Raw genomic sequence first — 26,372 nt, forward strand, 5'->3', positions numbered from 1 at the left:
TGTTTTTATCTAAAAGAATGAAATCTAGGAAGGACTAGAAATAATAATAATAACAGACTGCCAGAGCAGTCTAATGAATTGGCTCTGGCCAACAATATCCTTTCCTGGGTAATAAAGTCATCCTTTCAGCCATAATTACATCCACTCCGACATTTATTATTACTTCCATTATTCTCATTACACAAGAAACTCCTGTATATATGCTTATGCAATATTGAAAAATTTCACAAATACTAACAATAAAATCCTGGGGTATGAGTGACCGCCTTCACAGAACAGGAACGTTTTCTGTTACAGACTGTTTAGGTGTTCCTAAGCTCCAGAAGAATTCCACTTTACTTCTGCTGCTTGCCTGACATTCACGTAATCTATGTTTGCCATGGCTGCCATCATAAAGTACCACAGACTGGATGGCCTAAACAACAGAAATGTGTTTGCTCACAGTTCTGAAGCCTACAAGTCCAACATCAAAATGTCAGGATGGCTGGTCTCTCCTGAGGTCTCTCCTTGTTTCGTAGATCGATGGCTGTCTTCTCCCTGGGTGTTCCCATGGTCCTCTCTGCATGTATCTGCATCTTAATTTCCCCTTCTTATAAAGATGGCATAGGTATGCCATCTTGGATAAAAGATGGATAAAAGCGCACCCTGGGACTTCACCTTTAACTTGATTACCTCTTGAAAGACCCTTTCCCCTAAGATCCACACTCTGAGATGGATCGGATATCAACATAGGAATCTCAGGGAACACAATTCAGTCCCTAAAACCTAGAAATTGTTTCCCATTTGCAAAATGTTATGTTACCTATTTCTATTTCTATGCCACTAGGTATTGGATGTTGTCCTAAAGAGGAGCCTGGTTAATTTATAAAGTAAGGCAGAGGAGGTCAAATAAAAGCTAAGGTTTTCATTTATTTATCTATCATTTGAATTTCCCTAAAGAAAAATCTTCATTGCTTTTGTAGTCCTCACAGGGAAACACTTGAAAATTTAAAAATTTAAAGTTGACTATTTTTAACTTGTTTTCATTTGTTCTCCTACTGGGAAGAAAAGATGATCTCCAAAAGAGATTACTGCCTAGACACTAACAATGTCATGGATAAAATTCCTTCAAAGGCTACTTAGCCAAGTGTGAGAGAATCTCAGTCCTCCTAAATTTATGCCTGACCCACTGTGACTCGGGGGCCATATATGTCCTCATTGCTGAAGCTATGCTGAGGATGCCCTGCAGGCTTGGCATTGCCATCCTCAAGGTGCCCCAGTGATCTGGAGAGTGTATCTGAAGCCCTATTGTTAGATGCATACACCAACTTTGATCCCTGGGTCAGGAATATCCCCTGGAGAAGGGAATGGCAACCCACTCCAGTATTTTTGCCTCGAGAATCCCATGGAGAGAGGACCCTGGTGGGCTACAGTCCATGGTATCACAAAGAGTCAGACACAAATGAGTGACTAACACTTTCACACACATGTATAATTGTTATGATGAATTGCTCATCATTATATCTCTCTAGCAACACTGAGTCTTTTCTTTAATACTTTATATACATATATATGTTTAGTTATGTTTTGGCTCTGTTGAGTCTTCATTACTATGTGTGAGCTTCCTCTAGTTGTGGCGAGTAGGGACTACTCTCTGGTTGTGGTGTACAGGCTTCTCATTGCGGTGGCTTTTCTTGTTGTGGAGCGTGGGCTCTAGGACATTCAGGCTTCAGTAGTTGCAGCCCATGGGCTCAGGATTTGCGGCTCAGACTCTAGAGGACTGGCTCAATAGTTACAGCGCACGGGCTTAGCTTCCCTGTGGCAAGTGGGGTCCTCCCGGACTAGCGGCCGAACCAGTATCTCCTGAATTGCAAGGTGGATTCTTAACCACTGGACCACCAGGGAGGCCCCACTCTGAGTCTAAAAGTCTATTTAATCTGAAGTTTTAAAATGCCACTTTAGTCTTAATATGCATACTGTTTTCTTGGTATATATTGCTTCCCTGGTGGCTCAGATGGTAAAGAATTTGCCTATAATGCAGGAGACCTGGGTTCAATATCTGGGTCAGGAAGATCCCCTGGAAAAGAAAATGGCAACCGACTCCAGTATTCTTGCCTGGAGAATTCCATGGACGGAAGAACTTGGTGACCTATAGTCTATGGGGTCACAAAGAATCAGACATGACTGAACGACTAATACTTCACTTCATTGTCCCCACACTTACTTTCAACCTGTCTTCATATTTAATATGTATAGCTCCTAGGTAGTATGTAGTAGGGTCTTGCTTTTATCTATTTTTATCTCTACCAATTAATTTTAGTGTCTCAGACATTAACATTTAATACCCTGGTGGCTCAGACAGTAAAGAATCTGCCGGCAATGCAGAAGACCTGGGTTTGATCCCTGGGTTGGGAAGATCCTCTGGAGAAGGGAACAGCTACCCACTCCAGTATTCTGGCCTGGAGAATTCCATGGACAGAGGAGCCTGGCAGTCTACAGTCCATGGGGTCACAAAGAGTCAGACACAACTGAGCAACTTTCACTTTCAAACTTTTTTTTCAATTGATATGCTTGGATTTAAGTCTATTATCTTATTTGTTTTCTCTTTATCCCTTTGTGTTTTATTTCTGTGTTTCTCTTTGATGCCTTCTTTTTGGTTATTTGAAATTTTTATTATTCCATTTTAATTTATCTATCAGCCTTCTTGCAATACACCTTTGCATTATATTTAGGGGTTACTTTAAGGATTATAACATATGTATCTAACCTATCATTTACCAATTCCTGTAAAATAGAAAAAAAAAATAACTTAAAATAATAGTCTTTTTTCACCCCTCCAACTGAAGTGTATGTTAATATTTGTCATATGTATTACACATACATACACTGTCATATGTATTATACATACATATACATATACCTACTCAACACATTGTAATCTTCACTTTATTTAATAATACAGCCATTATATTTTAAAGAATTTATGAGGAAAAAGAATAGTCCTTTATAATTATGCAGCTAGATGCCTCCCTGTTGGTCTTCTATCACTCTTAAAAATCTTAAAAATCCAGCTACCCTCACTTTCCTTCAGTCTAAACAATATCATTTAGCATTTCTTATAGAGCAGGTATGCTGGAGAAATTTTTTCAAGTTTTTTCCTTCCAAAATGTTTTATTTCACTTTAAAATTCTTCAAGATATTTTACAGAATTAAAAATTTTGGATTAACAGCATTTTTTTTTTTCTTTTAGCAATCTGAAGAAGTTATTCCATTGTCTTTTGGCCTCCACAGATTCTGATGAGGAATCCATGAAAATTCAAATCATGGTCCACTGCGTGTAGGATGCTGTTTTCTCTCGCCACTATTGAAATTTGATTTCCAACAGTTCTCTTATAACATGTCTAAGCATGATTTTCTTTGAGTTCATTCTGTTTAAACTTCACTGAGCTTGATTTTGTACGTTTTTGCCTTTCACCCAATTTCGGTTTGGCTATTATTTCTTCACTTTTTTTTTTTTTTGGTCTCAATCTTTGTCCTCTCCTTCAGGGACTCCTTTTCACATGTCAGACCTCTTTATATTGTCCCCCAGGTACCTGAATTTCAGTTCTTATTGTTTTTCAATCTACTTTACCCTCTGTTTTTCAAACTGGATAATTTCTACTGGTCAATCTTCAGTCTTGCCTTTGTCTTCATCATTCTTTCATAGAACCCACTCAGAGAGATATTTATTTGAGATATTAAATTTTCAGTTCTAAAATTCTGACTTGGTTCTTTTTTACACTTTCTTTCTGAAATCTATGTTTTCTTTACTTCATGGGTCACAGATATAATAACTACTTTGAAGTCTTTGTTTATAGTCAACATCTGAAACACCTTGGGATTGGCTTTTTCTTGATTGTCCATTCTGTTGAGTGTCCTTTCTCTTGAGAATTGACTACATTTTCCTAGGTGTTTACAGAATTGTGCAGTTGGTTTTGTTCTGACCCTGAAGGCCAGCATCTGCTGCATTTTGTGGGCTAGAAAAGTGAAAATTTTTCAGATGGCATTCTCCTTTCTCTGTGATACTGAGCTGCTTTGGTAAAACATGTAATCTGTGTAGAGTTGTATTTAACAAGAATTAAAGTAACTTAGAGAAAGAAATGGCAGCCCACTCCAGCATGCTTGTCTGAAAAACACCATGAACAGAGGAGGCTGGAGGGCTACAGTCCACAGGGTTGCAAGGAGTTGGACGGGACTGAGCAACTAAGCAACAGGCTTTTTCATATTTTATTTTGGATTGCATGCCTGACCTTATGAATGCTATATTTTGTTGACTCTGGGTCCTATAACAATTCAGAATAATATAATTTTGCTTTAACAGGCAATCAACTCATTTAGGTTCAGATTACAAATTTTGTCTCACCTTCTGTGAGCTGTGGTTCAAATTTCAGTTTAAGTCTCTAAGCCTGTGATATACTGGTATGGGTCTGAATCACACATGCATAGCTTAGGAGCTAATCTGAGACCTGTGTGCATTCACACAGAAATAAAAGGAACTTCTTTTTCAACTCACCTCTCTCCAAGACTCCTCCATACTTTCTGGCTCACAGATGCTCTTTTCTCTACTTATTCTATCCAGAAGGAAGGAGCTTTTTTTTTTTTTTTTTTTTAATCAGAGCTCTGTAACTGAGGCCTACCCTCAGGGCAAATCCATAACAAACAAAATAAATAAAATGAACCAAGGAATAGCTCACTGTCCCCTCCCCCTCCCCCATGAATTGCCCTTTCACAATATGCCTACTTTTGCTAGTTTTGATTCTTGGGTCTTTGATAGTTTACATTTTTCTCAGAGTTTTTAGCTATAGTCAGTGGATGGGATGGGCTGTAGTGGATTTATATACCTGAAGGAGACAAAAGTTCCCTGACTTATCTGGAAGTTTCCTGTGGAATACAGCAAGGGAGACAAGATGTGAAGTCTTTTCCTATATAGCTTTCCTCACTCCACCTGGATCGTTCAAGAACCAGAGTACTTACCTGCAATGAGCAACAGATATGGAGCACAGAGGGCTTCCCTGGTGGCTCAGATGGTAAAGAATCTGCTTGCAATGCAGGAGACCTGTGTTCTATCCTGGGTTGCAAAGATCCCCTGGAGAAGGAAATAGCAACTCACTCCAGTTTTCTTGCTGGAGAATCCCATGGACAGCTGGGCTATAGTCCATGGGGTCACAAAGAGTCAGACATGATTGAGTGACTAACACGCATACACACCAAACAAAAATAAGAGCAAATAAAGAAGACAAAAAACAAGTACCCCGAAGAACAACACCTATCCCATTCAACCCTGAAGAGCAAGCCACATAGAGCCCAAAGTCAGGTTCAAAACCGAAGGATTCATTTCTGAGTCCATTATTACTTCAGGGAAGTAACTATAATTATTAATTTGTACAACAAAATGAATATTAGCAGACCCTGAAGATTCATTCATTCATTCAACAGAGAGCTATTGAACACCAAAGTTTGCCAGGCACTGTTCTAGGCATCAAAATTATCTTGAGAGCAAGAAAATTGATAGATTCTGAAATTTATTGCAAACTTCTCAGTAAGCAACATTTCTTTTCCTTTCTTTTCAGATTGTTACATTATTATTCCTGCAGTTCATCTTTTGATTTATTGGAGTGTATTTTTCTGATTTGATTAAAGCACTTTATATGAGGTTGCAGTGTAGTTACGAATATTCCCAAGAGTGTAGCAAGTCATTGACCTGATGTCAGGATGATGGCTCAGTGCACACAGGACTTCATTGACTGTTGCCGCCATGAGATAGTAACTAGTAATTAGGATTACAGTGAATACGTACAGGAAGTCTTAAAGAAAACGATGGAGTTGAGTCAACACTCCTTCTTCCAAGACCAAAAGATAGACAGGCTGCACCCGGTCCGTCCCCTCTGCCTCCCCACTCTATCTCACCATGTGGAGTGCAGGGGTCATTGGGTGTTTTTGTGTCTCCTGGGCAGCAGCCGTCGAGAACCCCTTCCAAGATCAACAACCTGGCAGGGGCCATCCTGACTCATCAGCCTGCTCTCCCCACTCCAGTGATTATACCAGGTTTCCCAGCTCTCTGAAAACTGTCCTTCATGAATACTCCTGAGAAAGAAGGGTAGAGATTCACTGATTCGCCTGTGCACTAACCCAAAGAATCAGTGCTTGACTATAGGCAGTGAATAGGAAGCTGAGGGTTAATGTGGATGTTAAGTGAATTACAGGCACTGTGTCAGTGCTCCTATTTGGCAACTTTGGTTTTTCTCCATTCTTTCCAAGGTCCTCACTTTCTTTTGATAACCTTTACCTCATATAAGTTCATGGTTCCAGATGTTTAAAAATAGTTCAGGGTGCCATTTTCTATTCAGTTAACAGGTTTTGAGAACAAGTTCCCTGGCGGTTCAGTCAGTAAGGAATCTGCCTGCAGTGAAGAAGACTGCCTGCAATGCAGGAGATCTGGGTTCAGTCCCTGGGTCAGGAATATCCCCTGGAGAAGGAAATGGCAACCCATTCCAGTATTCTTGCCTAGAGAATCCCATGGACAGAGCCTGGCAGGCTACAGTCTGTGGGATCGCAGGAATCAGACATGACTTAGCAACTAAACCATCACTTGTGCCATGCACTGTACCAAGCATGGGAATAAATAATAAAGAGAGAGAGAGGTTGAACATCCCAGAGACCAGGAAGATTTCCCCTGGGTCACCAATAGCCCTGTTGAGACCCTGGGTCTTTTGTGCTTCATCTTCTTCGCAACAACCTGCCAAACCCAAAGTTGTTGTGGGTGACTATCCACTTCTTAGCTCATATCCTCCTTTCCTCTTTGCCACCTGTCCTCTGCCTCAGGAAGGAGAGATTGCTGCTGAGTTCTGTCAACTTTTTTTGTCACCGTGTTCATTAAAAAGAAATTAAGTCCAAGACTTAATTCCTCCTCTCTCAAAGCCTAGAGCATAACAAAGAGCTTATTTCACAGAAATTAAAAGCACGGAAGTTACAAAAGTACTAAGTTCAGATTTTCATGTGTCCTAGATCAATGAAAGTAAGATGCTCTCCCCATGGAAATTAATTCAATTTTAATTTTATTTGTATTCATAGTCTATTTTTCTCAGTGAAGAAAGGCAACACTTCAGGAAGGGAGTCTTTTAAAATTATCTCCCTTTCCTCTTCCCTGACCCCAACTGAAGGCACTGAGTTAATCTGTGCTGATGAAATGTTGAACTCCTTCAGCTTGCCCTGACTCTGCTAACCAGAGTTCAAGTCCTTGCACATGCTAGATTCTCATAACACGATGCACCTCTTCTTCACACTTACCAGAGCTAACATTCAGCTTTTATTGTGTAAGTCTTTTATTAATGTCTATTTCTCCTCCTAGACTGTATATCCCATATTCTCTGCATTTTTTTTTCTCTTTCTTATTTCTTTTCTTTCTTCCCCCTGATAATTACATCTCCAGTGCCAAGCACAGTGGTGGTACATTTCAATGCTCATTAATTTATCCAATTATTATCTATGAACTAACTAATGCCCACATCTCCACCTTAAGGATCTAATGGATGCACTAGATAGGCAATTAACTGTACAGGTACACTCTCCAGAAGTATGGATGGCAAGGAACAAGCATATTTTAAAGCTCGACAGAGTAGGTGTTCAATTAATGCTTGATGAGCAACTGAATAATTGACCAGGGTTGATTGGTTGGTTGATCAACGCTGGGCTGTCAGGAGAAAATCACAACCTCCAAGAACCTTCTCCGGTGTTTAATTCCAGTAAACAAAGGCCTGGACCAGTTGGCCCCAGCAGCCTTCTTTAGATGTGAATCAACTCTCAGTCTCCAAGATCACTGAGGAAATGACGAAGCCCTGGGACCGGGAGGGGCCAGGTTCCAGGGAGAGGGTGATCCCACAAGTTGGCCCCAATGCTTCCATTACCCCAGAAGACTCCTTAACCCTTTTAGTGCATCTCTCAGGGTTTCTCTGAATCTCCAGGACACTAGGAAACAATGTGCAAAAACCCTGGACCAGAAAAGTAGTTAAAGACTCAAGTTCTAGGTTTGCTTCAAACAATTATTAACACAGTGATCCCAGGAATATCAGTCATCTTTTTTGCAAGTTAATTTTTTTACTGGTAAAATGCAGTGAATAATACTTCCCGTGATAACCCAGAAGGTTGATATGGGGTCAAAATGAGATAGCAATGTGTAAAACAGACTGAATAAGCAGAATGCTTGCAATGTAAGCCAAAAGTCTCTTGGTTTCTCTTTTTCTTCAACCTATCTCCTTAAAATTTCTCAGTGGACTCAATACAGGTAACTCTTCTCCTGCCCTTGGAGGAAAACTTAGGAAAGAGCCATGACTTTGTAAGCCATCCCGAGGTATTATAAAGTCCTGTAGATACTTTAATTTACAAACAAAATTTCAATTTAGTGATTTAAATTGTCCAGTCTCATGTATTAATTAAAAACTATGATCTTGATTTAAGAATTAAAAATCTTTCCCCTTCCCAAGAAAGCCTTGTAGCATTCAGGCCCTTGACATGGTAGGAGAAGCAAGGTCTTCCTATTCTCTTTCTCCATCTGGTGTTTGCATTGCTTTCTAGGTGACCTGATTGCACACAAGCTGCCTGCCCCACCTACAAATGGGGTGTGAAACTTCTCTCTGCCCCCTACTCACCTCCTTCTCTTCTCTCTCTCCTTTCCTTTCTTCCATGTTTCTTCTCTCTTGCTCATGTTTATCTTCTCCTCCACGTGCCAGACCTGTTTTTGAAAGACGAAAAGGAAAAATGAGTGGGGACAGGATAGTTTTTATTTGATTGGTACTGTCAATGATGGCTTCTCAACATCCAGGCCAGAGAAATGTTCCTCCTTCACACATTCTACAGAGGTTCCCAGGCATTGAGTACCACTCTTGACAGTCTCTTGACAAAGACAATGCATTTGACTCCTCTAGCCACAGAGCTCTCTCCAACCCTCAATTTCTCTGGGGGTACAAACCAGACTTTCTGTTGGAATCCCACTGTCTTTCCCTAGGGTGCTCCTTGAAACAGAATTTTCTGAACTATCTGTTATGGATGCTTGCAAGCATCTCCATAATAGAGAGAATGATACAATGAAAGCTCATGTACCAAACATGCAGCTCCAATAATTTTCAACATTTTTCAATCTCCCTTTTTTTACCTGAGAACATTTTAAACCAACTCCCAGATTGTTTGTAGTTCTGTATTTTACTGAGTAAAATTTAGAATGATGCAATCCTGCTTGACCCTCTCATTTGGCCCAAAGGAAACATTCATATACCCTATATTCTGATCAATTCTGGGATGCAGGTTAGTCCCTACCTAGGAGCCATACTCATTCATTCTGCTGCCAAAATAATTCAACAGTCCACCACTCCTGCCATCTGGATTTCCAAGGCAGTATGTCAGAATGGACTTTGCTGGTGGCTCAGACAGTGAAGAATCTGCCTTCAGTGCAAGAGACTGGATTCAATCCCTGGGTTGGGAAGATCCCCTGGAGAAGGGAATGGCAACCCACTCCAGTATTCTTGCCTGGAGAATCCCATGGACTGAGGAGTTTGGTGGGTCACATACAGTCCGTGGGGTTGCAAAGAGTTGAATATGACTAAGTGACTAACATTTATCCTTTCAAGTTTTCAACATTTTCACTTTTCAAGTCAGAATGCATACATACCCAACAACATGAGTTACACAGTAAGCATTACAGGTAGACCTGATGAGGCCACTCTCCTCAAGCTTGGGTGCAGGAAACACCTTTTATCCACAATCCCCCTGTAGAGGTTAGGAATCACAGTAAATGCTCTCCAGAAAAAAAAAAAAATTTTGCAAGTAGCTCTCTCCATCTGTACTCTCAATAATTTTATACACTCAGTGGATGAAGTAGTTCAAGAGTCTTCTAACCAACTTTTTCATAACTCCCTGGTAAACACTACATATGGCCCAACATATCCTTCAGAATGTAGCAATTAATATAACTTAGTATCCTGTCCAAAACATCAATATAATATTCTGATTTAACTTAATTCCAAGGAGTTTCAAGTGTACATGCTTAGTTGTATCTGTTTCAGTGACATTGAAGCTACAAAATTTTTATTTTATCTTTTATTATTTTTATTATCTTACAGTATTTGTAAATGTTTTTCCCCTATAGCCACTATCAAGTCAGTTTACCTTGACAGTAATCTGTTAGCAGCAGACTATTATTGGTTTCTCATTTAATTGCATTAGTACTATTACTTTTGAAATTAAAACATGAGTATTTGTAGACAGGGCTATGCTCATTGACACTTAACATGATTAGTTCTGAGAAAGTGATTAGGTACAATTAAGTCCTATTGCCACAGTTCCACTGAGATTTTCAACTTATCAACTCGTGATAAACAACTAAAACTAACTGAATCATCATGTGACAATGAGTACATTCACATCCATTGGTTAATTTCCTTCTCATATGGAGATGCATAACATGCAGATATGGGAGGGAGAGAATACCCCTTAGCCTTCCTCTCACCTTAGCCTTCTAAGTTTTCAGTTCAGTTCATTTGCTCAGTCGTGTCCAACTCTTTGCGACCCCATGAACCACAGCACACCAGGCCTCCCTGTCCATCACCAGCTCCCGAAGTTCACCCAAACCCATGTTCATCGAGTCGGTGATGCCATCCAGCCATCTCATCCTCTGTCGTCCCCTTCTCTTCCTGCCCTCAATCTTTCCCAGCATCAGGATCTTTTCAAATGAGTCATCTCTTTGCATCAGGTGGCCAAAGTATTGGAGTTTCAGCTTCAACATCAGTCCTTCCAATGAACACCCAGGACTGACCTCATTTAGGATGGACTGGTAGGATCTCCTTGCAGTCCAAGGGGCTCTCAAGAGTCTTCTCCAACACCACAGTTCAAAAGCATCAATTCTTTGGTGCTCAGCTTTCTTTATTTTGCTTTTTATTTTTTTTTTTTTTTAATATTTCATTTATTTATTTTTCCTCTTTTGGCCATGCTCCATGGCATGTGGGATCTTCATTCCCTTGCCAGGAATCAAACTCATGCCCTCTGCATTGGAAACACAGAGTCTTAACCACTGGACTGCCAGGGACGTCCCTATTTTGCTTTTTAATATGCTGTCTAGGTTGGTCAAAATTTTCCTTCCAAGAAGTAAGCGTCTTTTAATTTCATGGCTGCAATCACCATCTGCAGTGATTTTGGAGCCCAGAAAAATGAAGTCAGCCACTGTTTCCACTGTTTTACCCTCATACAAATTTAGACTAAGGTGGCTAGTCACTGAAGCTTTACTTCCCATAAGTAGCATTGCCAAAGTTCTGCCAAGGACTCAAGGAGACATTGAAAAGTCACTTTCTCCTTCCCTAAGATTTTCTTTTTTTTTTTAAATAATTTTATTAATTCATTCATTTTTGGTTGTACCGGGTCTTCGTTGCTGCTAAGGCTTTTCTCTGGTTGCAGGGACTGGAGGCTGCTCTCCAGCTGTGGTCCACGGGTTTCTCATTGTGGTGGTTTCTCTTGTTGCAAAGCATGGGCTCTAGAGTACCTGGGCTCCAGTAGTTGGGGCACACGGGCTTAGTTGCTCTAAGGCATGTGGGAATCTTCCAGGGTCAGGGTTGAACCCATGTCTCCTGCATTGGAAGGCAGGTTCTTTACCACTTAGCCACCAGGAAAGCCATCTCCTTCCCAAAGGTTTTCTGATCTATGCAGGATGACAGGCTCCCCCAAAGTGGAAGCAGTGCTTACCTTGCTCCCTTCTATACCTGTGGCCTGGTCCAATACTAGACAGGTTCTCAGCAAATATGTGTCAAATGAATGTGTATAATGAACAATCAGGACTTGTGAAATTGAATCATAATGCAACCTAATGTTGTCTCCCACTAGCCCTTTAAAATATATGCTATAGGGAAAGACTTCCCCCTCTTCTGGGTAAAACCTTGGGCAGTTTTCATGACCATGCTCGTTACTCTTGGGTAATTCAAAGTTCCACACTGACCTTAAGTCACCAAGGGTACTCTCAGCTCTGCAATTTAAATTTGGTTCCATGTCATTGCTGAAACTTCCATCTTTATTTCAAGTTATATCTTCTTCATTTGGGGCCTATTCTAAAAGAAAGTTCTGGCAAATAAGGAGTGTGGTCATCTTTTTCTGTCTCTCCCTGCTTCTTCTTTCTCATTTCATTACCCAAGGTTCCTGACTATTCTGGAGAAAAGAAGCAGGAAGGAAGGAGAGGGACTTGGAATAAGAATTTCCTACTTATCAAGCCAAAAACCAAAAGACAAACATACAATTGACAAAGGATTAACATCCAGATACATCTTTTTAATTCATGCAAAAGGAATAATAAAGAAAGGACTTTTACGTATTAGAAAAATGAGGAAGATAGGAACAGGCATTCTGCCAGAAGAGGAAACACAGACAATAATCATATAAAAAATAGAATGAAAATTGGTACAACAACTTCAGAAAATAATCCAGCCTGACCTACTAAATAAGCAAATGTATATATAGTATGACCCATCAATTTCATTCTTTGACAATATTCAGAAGAAATCCTTAAATATGTGCATCAGAAGACATATACAAAAAATGTTCATAGCAACCACATATGGAGCAGCAAAAATGTGTGAAAAATCCAATATCCATTGATAATAGAAAGAGTTGATTGTGGAATACTGATACTTCACATAGTATTAATAAGATACTAAGCAGTGAAAATGAAAAACTGCCTGGAGAATCCCATGGATGGAGGTGCCTGGCGGGCTACAGTCCACGGGGTCGCAGAGTCAGACGTGACTGAAGGGACTTAGCACGCACATTCAACTACAAGCATTAAAATGAATGAATCTCAAATGCCTGAGTTCAAAAGTAAAACAGTACAATAAATGTATAGAAATATTTAAAAATATGATAAAATCATGAAAAAAAAGCAAAGGAGTATTAAGGATACAATTCAGGATAATGGTTCAGAGAGGAAGGGAGAAAGATGTGAAGATCAAGATGCTGGTATTGTTCTATTTGGTAAGCTGAGTTTGTGAGTATATGGATGTTCCTCTTATAATTATTTGAAATTACATGTACGTACTATTTGTACTTTTTTGCATATATATGACATTTATAAATTTTTTAAAGGTCAAAAAAGAGTAAAACAAGAAAAGAAAATAATCTAAACAATTCAAGTTGATCAAGTTTTCTGAATCAATGGAGATTTAATTCTTTACTTTCACTAGTATAGGCACAAATACTCAAGTTCGCTCAAGGGAGATGATAAAGAACTGCCACATTTTGCCAAGACAGACAATTTATGAAGTGTGACCCTTTGGGTCACATAACACACAAACCTATATAATATATCATATAAGACAAAAAGAAATGATGGAGAGTTGTCATCAAGATTCTTTGTAAACAAGCCCAGTGAAAATAAGCTTGCTGCTGTTGTTCAGTCACCAAGTCATGTCTGGTTCTTTGTGACCCCATGGACTGCAGCATGTCAGGCTTCCCTGACCATCAGTATCTCCTGGAGTTTGCCCAAGTTCATGTCCATAGCATTGGTGATGCCCTCTTCTGCCTTCAATCTTTCCCAGCATCAGGGTCTTTTCCAAAGAGTTGGCTGTTTGTATCAGGTGGCCAAAGTATTGGCAAACAAGCTTACGAGGAGTTAAAAGGGGTCATTCTCTACCTCTCTACACTCAGTGTCCTTTAACGATCAATGTTCTGTGGTCAACACACTTGATACACTTAGGTGACCTTGGGCAAATTCCTCTAGTTTCCTGTGCCTCTTTTCCTTCATCTGTAAAATGAAAATAATGCCTAAATTGCAAGGATGGAAGGTTAAGTGGCCCACTGTATGCATGACAGGAAGTGCCAACATGCTTTTTAGGCATAAAGGACTGGTAACTGTTACCATCACTATCATGAGCACCAGGATCATCACACACCATCATGTGACTGGTAGAGAGGAAGAAGGAAGCACCAGTATCTATTAATTAACTTTTACAAACATGGTTTAATACAAACTTTAAGGGAGGGTTGCTCAGAGCATTTTTGCAATTCTGTAAATTTTTTAAATCTCACACTACATATAATATATACACATATATATGTATATGGTGTATATATATATATATAATATATATATAATCACTAATGCAGACTCAATAAAAATCCTGTGATATGTATATGTTTATACACCAAGCACCTGAACTAATAAAATGGAATTAATGGCTATTTACATTAATTTATAATTGCAAATTAGACCTTTAATTTCTATAATAAAAAACAAAGTGGCTTTTGCAATTTCCCATTTTTATTTTCCTACATGGAATACAGTGTCGCTAACATAATATATGACTTTGTGAATATTTCCAGGGCTGCTAATATTTTGTCTAATATTATATCTTATGTTTTTTGCTCTCTGACCCCCGTTGATACTCCCAGAACCCTCATGAGCAATGAGCACTATGATAACCCTTGGTAGAAACAGCAGGACTGAAATCAAAGTTAAATCATCCATGGCTAGACTCTTCCAAAGAGGCCTCTCAGGGTCACTAGTGATTTTTTCCATGTATATTTCTCCACTTAAAGAATGTTTCTTAAATATTTGATTCATCAGGACTGAAATATATGTTTTATTTTGAAATAGATCACTAGTAAACACTATAGAGTATGAATATGACCCTAAATTCTTCTTGTGATTTTTTTTATTTCCACATTGTTCATTATATCAATATATATTCTTACATCCTCTGGGGAACAACAAAATGGAACAACAAGAGCACAGAAGAAAATTATGAGACAATACAGCTTTAAAAGATGACAAAGGTAATTTATTGACAGAAGAAGAAATAGAAAAACATTATTTTTAAAATTAAATTGAATCGCTACTTCAATATTTACAAAAGGTGATGAGCATTTGAAACCAAAAATGGATATACTTTCCTCAAGGGAGAGGAAAGAAATATTAGAGAGAATCAGAATCAGGCAAAGACCAGATTATGAAGAATTATAACACATTAGGAGCAAACACAGGAGGGTTATGATACAAATGGTAAATGGGCAGAAAAGGATTTAAACAGTCAATGGTAGCAAAAAAGGAAAAGACATTAGCAAAAAGAAACATCACAGCCTTAGTACAAAGAAGGCCTTAAAAATCACTTGGGTAAGCTTTAATTTCAAAGAAAGAACAACTGGAATTACTGCTCAGTTACAGTTTTTAAGATATCAAAATATACCACCTTGCCTGTGTCTACTACCCAAATCAATCACTGATAAGACTAATACAATAACATTCCCACTTACCTGCCCAAGGAAAAGTGGCTTTCAGCTTCCATTCCCAGCAATAGCTTCCTACACCTCAATTTTTCTGCCATTTCCACTACCTACTAGTTTCCTCATCAAAGTCAACCCAGTGTTTCTAAAATATAAATTTGGTCCTAAGAATCTCCCACTTAAAAGTTCTTCGCTGGCTCTCCATTACCTACAGACAAAGCCCAATTCCCCAGCTCACGCTTGTCCTTGATTCTTTTTCTGCTTGTCTTTCCACTCCCCTTTGCTTTCACTTCCGCAATGGTGCATGGCCCTCCAGCGAGGCTGAAACACTCAGAGCTGCTAAATGCAGAGTCACCTGCTTCTCTGCAATTGTGCCTGAGTTTCCCTCCACCTGCAACATCTTACCTCCCCACGCCCATCTGGGAAAGTTCTCACCCTTCAAGACTCAGAATTCTCTCTTTGCACAATCCTAGGACAGAGCAAGGTGCCTGCCACAGAAAAGGAAATGACATAAACCAAAGCAAGATCCTCTATAACCCACCTCCTGCTGCTGCTGCTAAGTCGCTTCAGTCGTGTCCGACTCTGTGCGACCCCATAGACAGCAACCCAGCAGGCTCCCCCATCCCTGGGATTCTCCAGGCAAGAACACTGGAGTGGGTTGCCATTTCCTTCTCCAATGCATGAAAGTGAAAAGTGAAGTTGCTCAGTTGTGTCTGACTCTTCCCGACCCCATGGACTGCAGCCTACCAGGCTCCTCCATCCATGGGATTTTCCAGGCAAGAGTACTGGAGTGGGGTGCCATTGCCTTCTCCAAACCCACCTCCTAGAGTAATGGAAATAAAAGCAAAAGTAAACAAGTGGGACCTGATTAAACGTAAAAGCTTTTGCACAGCAAAGGAAACTATAAGCAAGGTGAAAAGACAACCCTCAGAATGGAAGAAAATAATAGCAAATTATTTCTATGTTCTATGTTTTTAAATAGACAAAAAAAAATACAAACAAGCAAAAAAAACTGACAAAGGATTAATTTCCAAAACATACAAGCAGCTCATACAACTCAACACCAGGAAAACAAATAACCCAAACAAAAGAAGACATACAGATGGCTAACAAACACATGAAAAGATGCTCAACATCACTTATTATTAGAGAAATGCAAATCAAAACCATAATGAGATATCACAATGGCCATCATCAAAAAGACTACAAACAATAAATGCTGGAGAGGGTGTGGAGAAAAGGGAATGCTCTTGCACCATTGGTGGGAATGTAAACTGATACAGCCACTATGGAAGATGGTATGGAGATTCCTTAAAAAGCTAGGAATAAAACCACCATATGACCCAGCAATCCCATTCCTAGGCATAAACCCTGAGGAAACCAGGGTTGAAAAAGACACACGTATCCGATTGTTCATTGTAGCACTATTTACAATAGTTGGAATTATGGAAGCAACCTAGATGCCTATCGACAGATGAGTGGATAAGGAAGTTGTGGTAAATATACACAATGGAATATTACTCAACCATGAAAAGGAAGGCATCTGAGTCGGTTCTGATAAGGTGGGTGAACCTAGAACATATTATAGAGTGAAGCGAGTCAGAAAGAGAAATATAAATATCATATTCTAATGCACATATATGGAATCTAGAAAAGTGATTTTGAAGAATTTATTTACAGGGCAGCAATGGAGAAACAGATATAGAGAATGGACATATGGACATGGGGAGAGGGGAGGAGAGGGTGAGGTGTGTGGAAAGAGTAACACGGAAACTTACATCACCATATGTAAAATAGAGAGCCAACAGGAAATTGCTGTCTGGCTCAGGAAACTCAAACAGGGGCTCTGCATCACCTAGGGGGATAGGATGGGAAGGGAGATGGGAGGAATGTTCAAAAGGGAGGGGATATATATACACCTATGGATGATTCATGCTGAGGTTTGACAGAAAACAACAAAATTCTATAAAGCAATTATCCTTCAATAAAAAACAAATTAAAAGAAAAAAAGGAAAGGAGCTCAGTAAATTCACATTGACAAGTAATCCTCAAAGATTTTATTAACAGCTTTCTCATTTTCAGCAGCCACTTCAGTTCAGGGTAAATCTGTTTTGCTTTTCCTGATGAACTGAGATGTCATGACTTTAGGCATCCAATCACAAATATATCAAAACTGAGAAAGAGACAATGACTATCACGGGTTGAGGAGGAGGGTGGGGGCAGAGAGAGAACAGTGGAGGGAGAGAGTAACAGAGGACCAGCAATAGCTGTCTCTTACTAGTCATATGACTCGGCTCAAATTATACTTAAAATTTCTCAGCCTCAATATCCTTATCAGCAAAATGGTGAGACTCGCACAGGGGATTGTTATGATTACAAAATGGGATTGTGAAACTGCTTATTTGCTCATTTGCCTCTTTGTTTGTTTCTAAAGACATCACCTCTCCTCCACTACTGACTAATTCTAGTCAGTGAGTTCCCTCATTTGTGGCCTATTTTTATCCCTTCAAATAGGTCAGAGTTATTATCCTATCGTCCCCAGGATTTTGGTACTGCAGTAGCCCTTGAGATCAGAGTCATAGGTAACTGGTAGCATTAAAAGGTTAAGAATTTGTTCTTAATCAAACATTAAGACAGTAATGGCACTACAAATAGAACCACATTTTTTCAATTCTCATTTCCTTCCATGGAAATGAGCATACTTTTCATTTGCTAATGAACTACACGAAGGTCATAGCCATCGTCATATTGAAATAGACACTCCTCAGGTAATGCACTACAGAAGTGTTTATAGGTGGAATAATTATTTAATCAATCAACTCAACATTAAGTGAGTGCCTAGTCTGCACAAGGCAATTTGCTACATTATGTGGCAGACACAAAGAAGTATAGGACACATCCCCCACAGTCTCAGAGCCCAAAACACATGAACATACACTTTAAAAAGACAATTATCCCTCATAATACTATGTCTAAAGGATAACTAAACAGAATTGCCCCTGAAAACATAAATATTTTTGCCAGATGTGGTATTGTCAACATATTCAATGATTCAGCCTTTAAGAAACTTTTTTAGGATGATTTAAAAATCATCTGGGGTAAGTCTAGGCCCAAAACTTCAGCCTGTATTTATTCACTCATTTACACCTTCATTCATTCATTCAACTTTAATGGATTGGCAACATGTTTATTACCACAATTTCAGGAAGTCATACCTACCTGAATGTTAACACAGCCGGGAGAGTCATGGGTTAAGGATCCAAGGCAGCAGAGAGTAAGAAGAAAACCAGGAAGAAGGAAGATGGGAGGCTGTGAGTAACATGATCCTTCCCTAAGGTCCTTAAGACTTTAACAAACTCATGAAATCATAACTGAGGTAGGATTTTTGAGAGAAAATAGGGAAAGTTGGGACACAGGGTCAACCAAGATGAGAGGATACTATGCAGAAGCAGAGAGAGAAGGGACCAATGAGCAAATAATGGCAAGAATTAGATGGGAGTGCAGGAAGAATGGACTTACCAAGTGGCACTAGTGGTAAAGAACCTGCCTGCCAATGCAGGAGACATAAGAGACTCGGGTCCCATCCTCAGTCAGGAATATCCCTGGAGAAGGGAATGCAACCCACTCCAGTATTTTTCCCCAGAGAATCCCCATGGACAGAGGGGGCTAGCTGGCTAGAGTCCATGGGGTTCCAAAGAGTTGGACATGACTGAAGCACCTCAACATGCATGCATGCACGCATGCACACACACATGCAGGAAGAACGCCAGGCCACCAAAGGCCATGTATGGCAAAAGGACTGTGAGGCCCCAGTGACATCTGGGTTAGATATTAAATATGTATTAAGTACCAATTATGCACTGGGAACCACACACGGTGCGAGGAATACAAGGACAAACAATCCCTGACTTTACAGTGGTCACAAACTAGTTGGAGACCAGTGAGAGAATGGAATGGAAAGAATGGCAAAAGTGACTATACTGTAGGGTCCCTACTGGCTCAGTCGGTGAAGAATGAGCCTGCAATACATGAGATGTAGGTGTTGTCCCTGGGTTGGGAAGAGCCCTTGAAGAAGGGCATGGCAACCCGCTCCAGTATTCTTGCCTGGAGAATCCCATGGACAGAGGTGCCTGGCGGGTTGCAGTCCATGGGGTCACAAAGAGTCAGACGTGACTAAGCGCTGAGCCAGCACAGCAGCGAGTATGTTAGAATGGTGCCTATGGCTTGAATGTCTGTGCCTTCTCAAAATTCATGTTTTCAAACCCCAATCTCTAAAGCACTGGTATTAAGATATGGGGCTTTGGGGGTGGGGGTGGTTAGGTCATGAGGAGGGAGCCTTCATGAACAGGATTAGTGCCCTTAAAGGTGGCACAGTGGTAAAGAACATGCCTGCCAATGCAGGAGACACAAGAGACATGGGTTTTATCCCTGGGTTGGGAAGATCCCCTGGAGAAGGAAATGGCAACTCACCCCAGTTTTCTTGCCTGGAAAATTCCAGAGACAAAGGAACCTGGTGGGCTATAGTCCATGGGTCACAAAGAGTCAGACAAGACTGAGCACACACGCAAAAGAGACCAGAGGTCCAGGGTACCCTCCACCATGTAACACAGTGAAAAGATAACCATCTATGAACCAGGAAGGAGGCCCTCACAGACAACAAAACACAGTTTTGGACACTCCAGCCTCCAAAACTATGAGAAATAAATGTTTGTCGCTGATAAACATCCAGCCTATATCATTGTATTGTAGCAGCCTAAATGGACTAGGACAGAGAGAGTGTGATGTGCAGGTGAACATAAACAAGAAAGGACACTTGTGGAGGAATGCTTCCTGGAGCAGATAATACCTAAAGACAATAAACTCCAGAGGGAGAGCGAGAGATCTAGGTTAAAATCCTAACTCCTCCACACACAGGCTCCAGGCTCCACGATGTCGGACAAATACTTACAAGTCTCTAAGCCTCAGATTCTTCATGTGTGAAAATGGGATAAAAATTCTCACTTCATAGAGTTGCAGAGAAGACAAAATGGGAAGATGAATTTGAAGCATTTATCATAGTGCCTGGCGCATGGTAAGTAGACACCATCTGCTGTCATTATCACTGTTTTGATTGACTTTACTGCTGGTGTTGCTTTTATTAAGCAGAGACCTGAAGGATAAAGAGCAGTAAGCTAGTTAACAAACACAAGTGTTCTATTTAGGCAGTCCAGTGTGCAAAGATACAAAACCAAGAAAGCACAGTGTGTTCAAGTAACTAAAAGAAATTCATTATGGCCAGAGAACAGAGTTCTCTGTTGAGAATAAAGTGATTTTGAGGGTTGAGGGTTCAGAATAAAAATGATTTTGAAGTCTCTGGATCTGCATTTTCAAAACTGTGGCTCATTACTAACATGGAGTTCTTGTTAATGTTTTCCAAAACTAGAGAAGGGTCAGTGGAGATGGGGAGTGATCGAGTGCTTTGAGGAATATTTTAGAACTTGGGGATTAGAGGTGGGGTGGGGACAGAGAGTAGAGGAGGCAAGGATAAATCCCCATTTCTGGTTTGAGCAAGGACAGTAGCATCGTTCCTTGAGACAGGCAATACTGAACGAAGAGAATCCTAGGGTACATCTTAGGAATGGTGGGTTCATTCTGGTCATATTTCAGTGAAGTTCTCTTGGGGGTCTCCAGGTAGAATATCTAGTAGGCAGGCACATATAAGAATCTGAAACATAGGAGAGAGAGCTGTTTGAAGGTCATCAGCAAAGAAGATAATTAAAGCCAAGAGAGTGTTTGAAGCTACCCAGAGAATATGTGAAGAGCAGAAAAGGGTCCAAAATAGACAATGAAAAATAACCACATTTAAGACACAGGTAAGTTTTTTTTTAAGACTAAGAATTATGTGAAGGAAAATACTTTCTAAAATCCCATGCTATTGAAGAGCAATTTTCTTTCCTAGACAAACCACATCCCAAAATTAAATGAAGAGTATCATCTCTGTCTTATTGTTAGTTTTAGTAAAAAATTATCTAAGCATATAGCTATTATAATCTCTGTAGCTATTTTTGGTAATAGTTTGCATCACACTTAAGTAATTTCCCTCTACTTCTTTTATAGTTAATATTCTTTATGAAATAATTGCTGGTTTTTTTAGTGACTAACATCTATAAATATAATCATATAAGTTATCTCATTTAATTTTTTAATGTTGTTTTCATGTTGAATCATTCATGCATTTCTGGATGAAACTCTACTTCTCCTATTTCTTATGGACCCATATATTAGCATTTTATTTAGAACATGTATCTGTATCATGTCAAATTTTTATCTGTATTTTCCATTTTGTACTATTTCAGTAAGCTTTCAGGTGTTTCTACTTACTCAGTAAATAAAAATATTAAATAATTGGTATAAATATTAGAAAAAGAACAACAAAGATTTCTTTATTTGACCCATGAAATTCTAGTATCAAGCTGCAATAAGAAAATTTGGGAAGATGTCTTGGTGCAGAATAAATACACACAAAAAAAATTGCTTTTGTCTATATTACTAGTAACCACTTATTATTTGAAATGGTAGAGTGTTCCATTCATAAGAATCATAAAACTTATAACTCACCTAGGAATTAATTTAACAAGAAAGACACATGACCTATATGAACAAAGACACAAAGCTTCATTAAAAGATGAAGAAAAGGGACAGTCCAGTGATCCAGTGGCTAGGACTTGGTACTTTCAATGCAGGGGGCCTGGGTTTGATCCCTGGCCAGGGAACTAGATCCCTCATGCCACAACTTAAGAGTTCACAGACTGCAACATAGATTGAGGATCTTTGTTGCCACAGCTGAGACCCAACACGGCCAATTAAATAATAAACAAACATTTAAAAGGATAAAGAAAAGAATGGAATAGAGAGACAGACCATGTTTTTGGAAGTCTTGGTCTCATAATGTGGCCAATGCTTACCAAATGCAATGCAATGTCAATCAAAATTCCAATTTTTTTCTTAGAACTGGGCAAAATTATTTTAAATTTCATATAAAAAATACAATTTTGAGATAGCAATAAAATCTTTACCATAAAATCATTAAAATAAAGCATACTATGAAAACTAAAAAGTATTTAAAAACTTTTATAATCAAAAGAGTTGAGACTTGCACAAGAAGAAAATAGAAAAGTAGAAGAAAGTAGAAAGCCAAGAAATATATCCATTTGTATAAGAATGTAGTGTGTTAAAAAATACATCGGGGAAGAAACGCAGAGATCTTCGGCCCGGAAGTGACGTAGGGATGACGGAGGGGCGCGAGGTTTCAAGATGGCGGTGGTTGGGTGGTTGACCGAAAGGCCGAGGTGAAGGCCCCTACGAAGTCAAACGGGCCGAGAATCCTCCCCTCCCCGCTTCTCACAGCCCCAGGAGCCCAGCAGAAGCGTTTTAGGTTTTATTTTTTAAATAAGCAAGTAAATCAAACAGCTTGTCAACATGGGGCGGAGATCCACGTCATCCACCAAAAGTGGAAAATTTATGAACCCTACAGACCAAGCCAGAAAAGAAGCTCGGAAAAGAGAATTAAAGAAGAACAAAAAACAGCGCATGATGGTACGAGCTGCAGTTTTAAAGATGAAGGATCCCAAACAAATTATCCGGGACATGGAAAAATTGGATGAAATGGAGTTTAACCCAGTGCAGCAGCCACAGTTAAATGAGAAAGTGCTGAAAGACAAGCGTAAAAAGCTACGTGAAACATTTGAACGTATTCTGCGACTCTATGAGAAAGAGAATCCAGATATTTACAAAGAATTGAGAAAGCTAGAAGTAGAATATGAACAGAAGAGGGCTCAACTTAGTCAATATTTTGATGCTGTCAAGAATGCCCAGCATGTGGAAGTGGAGAGTATTCCTCTGCCAGATATGCCGCATGCTCCTTCCAACATCTTGATCCAGGACATTCCACTTCCTGGGGCCCAGCCACCCTCTATCCTTAAGAAGACCTCAGCCTATGGACCTCCAACTCGGGCAGTTTCTATACTTCCTCTTCTTGGACATGGCGTTCCACGTTTGCCCCCTGGCAGGAAACCTCTAGGTCCTCCTCCGGGCCCACCTCCTCCTCAAGTCTTACAAATGTATGGCCGCAAAGTGGGCTTTGCCCTAGATCTTCCCACTCGTAGGCGAGATGAAGAAATGTTATATAGTCCTGAACTTGCTCAGCGGGGTCATGACGATGATGTTTCTAGCACCAGTGAAGATGATGGCTATCCTGAAGACATGGACCAGGATAAGCATGACGACAGTACTGATGACAGCGACAGTGACAGATCAGATGGAGAAAGTGAAGGGGATGAATTTGTACACCGTGATGACACTGAGAGAGAAAACAATGAAGAAAAAAAATCAGGTCTAAGTGTACGGTTTGCAGATATGCCTGGAAAATCTAGAAAGAAGAAGAAGAAAAACATGAAGGAGCTGACTCCTCTCCAAGCCATGATGCTTCGAATGGCAGGGCAGGAAATCCCCGAGGAGGGCCGAGAAGTCGAGGAGTTTTCAGAGGACGACGATGAAGAGTCAGATGATTCCGAAGCAGAGAAGCAGTCACAGAAGCAGCACAAAGAGGAGTCTCTCTCTGATGGCACATCTGCAGCTTCCCAGCTTTCCACAGTCTGTTCCTCCATCTCAGATACAAGCACCCCCCATGCCAGGACCACCTCCGCTTGGACCGCCACCTGCTTCACCTTTACGGCCACCTGGACCACCTACAGGCCTTCCTCCTGGACCACCTCCAGGAGCTCCTCCGTTCCTGAGACCACCTGGAATGCCAGGGCTCCGAGGGCCTCTACCCCGACTTTTACCTCCAGGCCCGCCACCAGGTCGGCCCCCTGGCCCTCCTCCAGGCCCACCTCCGGGTCTGCCTCCTGGCCCTCCTCCTCGGGGACCCCCACCACGGCTACCTCCCCCAGCACCTCCAGGTATCCCTCCACCCCGTCCTGGCATGATGCGCCCACCTCTGGTGCCTCCTCTTGGACCTGCCCCACCTGGGCTCTTCCCACCAGCTCCCTTACCCAACCCGGGGGTTCTAAGTGCTCCCCCCAACTTGATCCAACGACCCAAGGCGGATGACACAAGCGCAGCCACCATCGAGAAGAAAGCTACGGCAACCATCAGTGCCAAGCCACAGATCACTAATCCCAAGGCAGAGATCACACGATTCGTGCCCACCGCACTGCGGGTGCGTCGGGAGAATAAAGGGGCTGCTGCTGCTCCCCAGAGAAAGTCAGAGGATGATTCTGCTGTGCCTCTTGCCAAAACAGCGCCCAAATCTGGCCCATCTGTTCCCGTGTCGGTGCAGACTAAGGACGATGTCTATGAGGCTTTCATGAAAGAGATGGAAGGGCTGCTGTGACAGCTTTGGATGCTAGATCAGGCTTCTGTTCACATCAGTGGTTCATGGAGAAAGAGGCTCTTACTCAGCTTAGGTGAAAGAGTTGCTTTCACTGTCAGGGTATTTTTAATTTCAGTTCAAGGAATATCCTAAAGTTTAGCCTTGTTCAGAATTTACTGCATATAAAAGAGAGGGTATTTCATGCAAAATAAATTGGTTATTGAAGCAGTGCTGCTAATAACATCCATCCCCCTTCATACCACCATTTTCATCCGGTTTCTTCCCCTACTCCAATTCCTTGGAAACTTGTGATCAAGGGGAACTTTGTTTTGGCTCTCTTGTGTGCTGTGGGCACTGGAGTAGAGATTTCTGGAAAAACCAGTTTATTTCACCCCCATCTTGCCTTTCATGTTTGAGTTATTTTTAATATTTTCTTGTAAATATTTTGTAATATTGTAGTGAAATGGATCACAATGTCATTTCCTAATACAAAGTGATATATGTGGGAAGAAAATGTACAATTCTTTGATTGATTAAAATTCCCACTGATCTAAACTTTGAGTGTTCCATGGAATAAATAAATAAATGTTCTACACCAAAAAAAAAAAAAAAAAAAAATACATCGGTATTTCCATTCAATGGGAGGAAAAAGTTTTTTTTTTTTTGGTGTTGATACTAATCTGAAAAAACCCCACAAACTTAGAGTCTAATTTATTTCATGCACAAATTTCATACTGATTAAATATCTAAATGTAGAAACAAATAACACTAAATGAAATAATTTTTAAGTATTCATGTAAACTTGGCATGGCAGAGAATTTTTTTATTAATTTGGTCACACTTTGTGGCATGTGGGATCTTAGTTCCCTGACCAGGAGTCAAACCTGCAGTCTGTGCTTTGAAAGCACAGAGTCTTAACAAGTGGACCAACAGGGAAGTCTCTGTAAAGAACTTCTCAAGCAGAAAAAAAAAACCTAGAAACCATGAAGGGAAACATAGTTTTCTTATATGAATCTTTTTGTGATTACATGACAAGAGATATAAGCAAAGCCAAAATGTACACTAGAGAAAAATATCTGCAACTTAGATAAAAGGTGCAGTGGACATCTATCATCTGTGATAACTAACTCTTGAGTATTCTTCCTAGATTTTAATAGATTATCACATTGCCAATTTTAACCCACTTTCATACATTGAAATTCAGAAATTCCACTTTCCCAGCATTCCTTGCCAATGGGCTATAGCCATCTTACCCATATTCAGCCAATCACGTGCAGCTCCATGAATCTTAAAGATTGAGAACTAAACTGCTTGATGGAACAGGCTCTACAAGCCTTAACTGATTTTAATGGAGCCAAGAGTGGTTGAGAGGGCATCAGAGGCCATACCACAGTAGTGAATGTTCTCTTCAGGTTAGTTCTTCAACATTATTTTGTGTTGCTCTTGAAAAATTAGTCCCAGATCTTGTTTCTCAAGACTGTCTACTGATTCTGTGAGCTGCCCACATATAGGTCAGCAAATTCCTGACTGCCTAAACCAGTCAGCTTCCACTGTTATCAACAGAAAACCCAAGATAAAGTTGGATTTATTCCAGGGACACAAGGATACTTCAATATTCTCAAATCAAACAATGTGATACAGCACACTAACAAAAGGAAGGACAAAATTCACACGATCATTTCAATAGATAGAGAACAAGCATTTGACAAAATTTAATACACATTCATGATAAAAAGTCTCACCGAAGTGGGTATAG

General features: G+C 40.2%; 1 protein-coding gene across 1 annotated transcript; it reads left to right on the forward strand.

The window, feature by feature from the left end:
• Positions 1-22,530: 22,530 nt before the first annotated feature.
• On the forward strand, positions 22,531-25,223 carry LOC133049163 (WW domain-binding protein 11-like). The gene is given in 2 exon segments (XM_061133072.1): positions 22,531-23,888; positions 23,890-25,223. Coding segments are annotated over 2 exon segments (1,914 nt in total). The 5' UTR covers positions 22,531-22,722; the 3' UTR covers positions 24,638-25,223.
• The last annotated feature ends 1,149 nt before the right edge of the window (positions 25,224-26,372 follow it).

This window comes from Dama dama, chromosome 30 (assembly GCF_033118175.1).
Source record: "Dama dama isolate Ldn47 chromosome 30, ASM3311817v1, whole genome shotgun sequence".
NCBI classification, from domain to species: domain Eukaryota; kingdom Metazoa; phylum Chordata; class Mammalia; order Artiodactyla; family Cervidae; genus Dama; species Dama dama.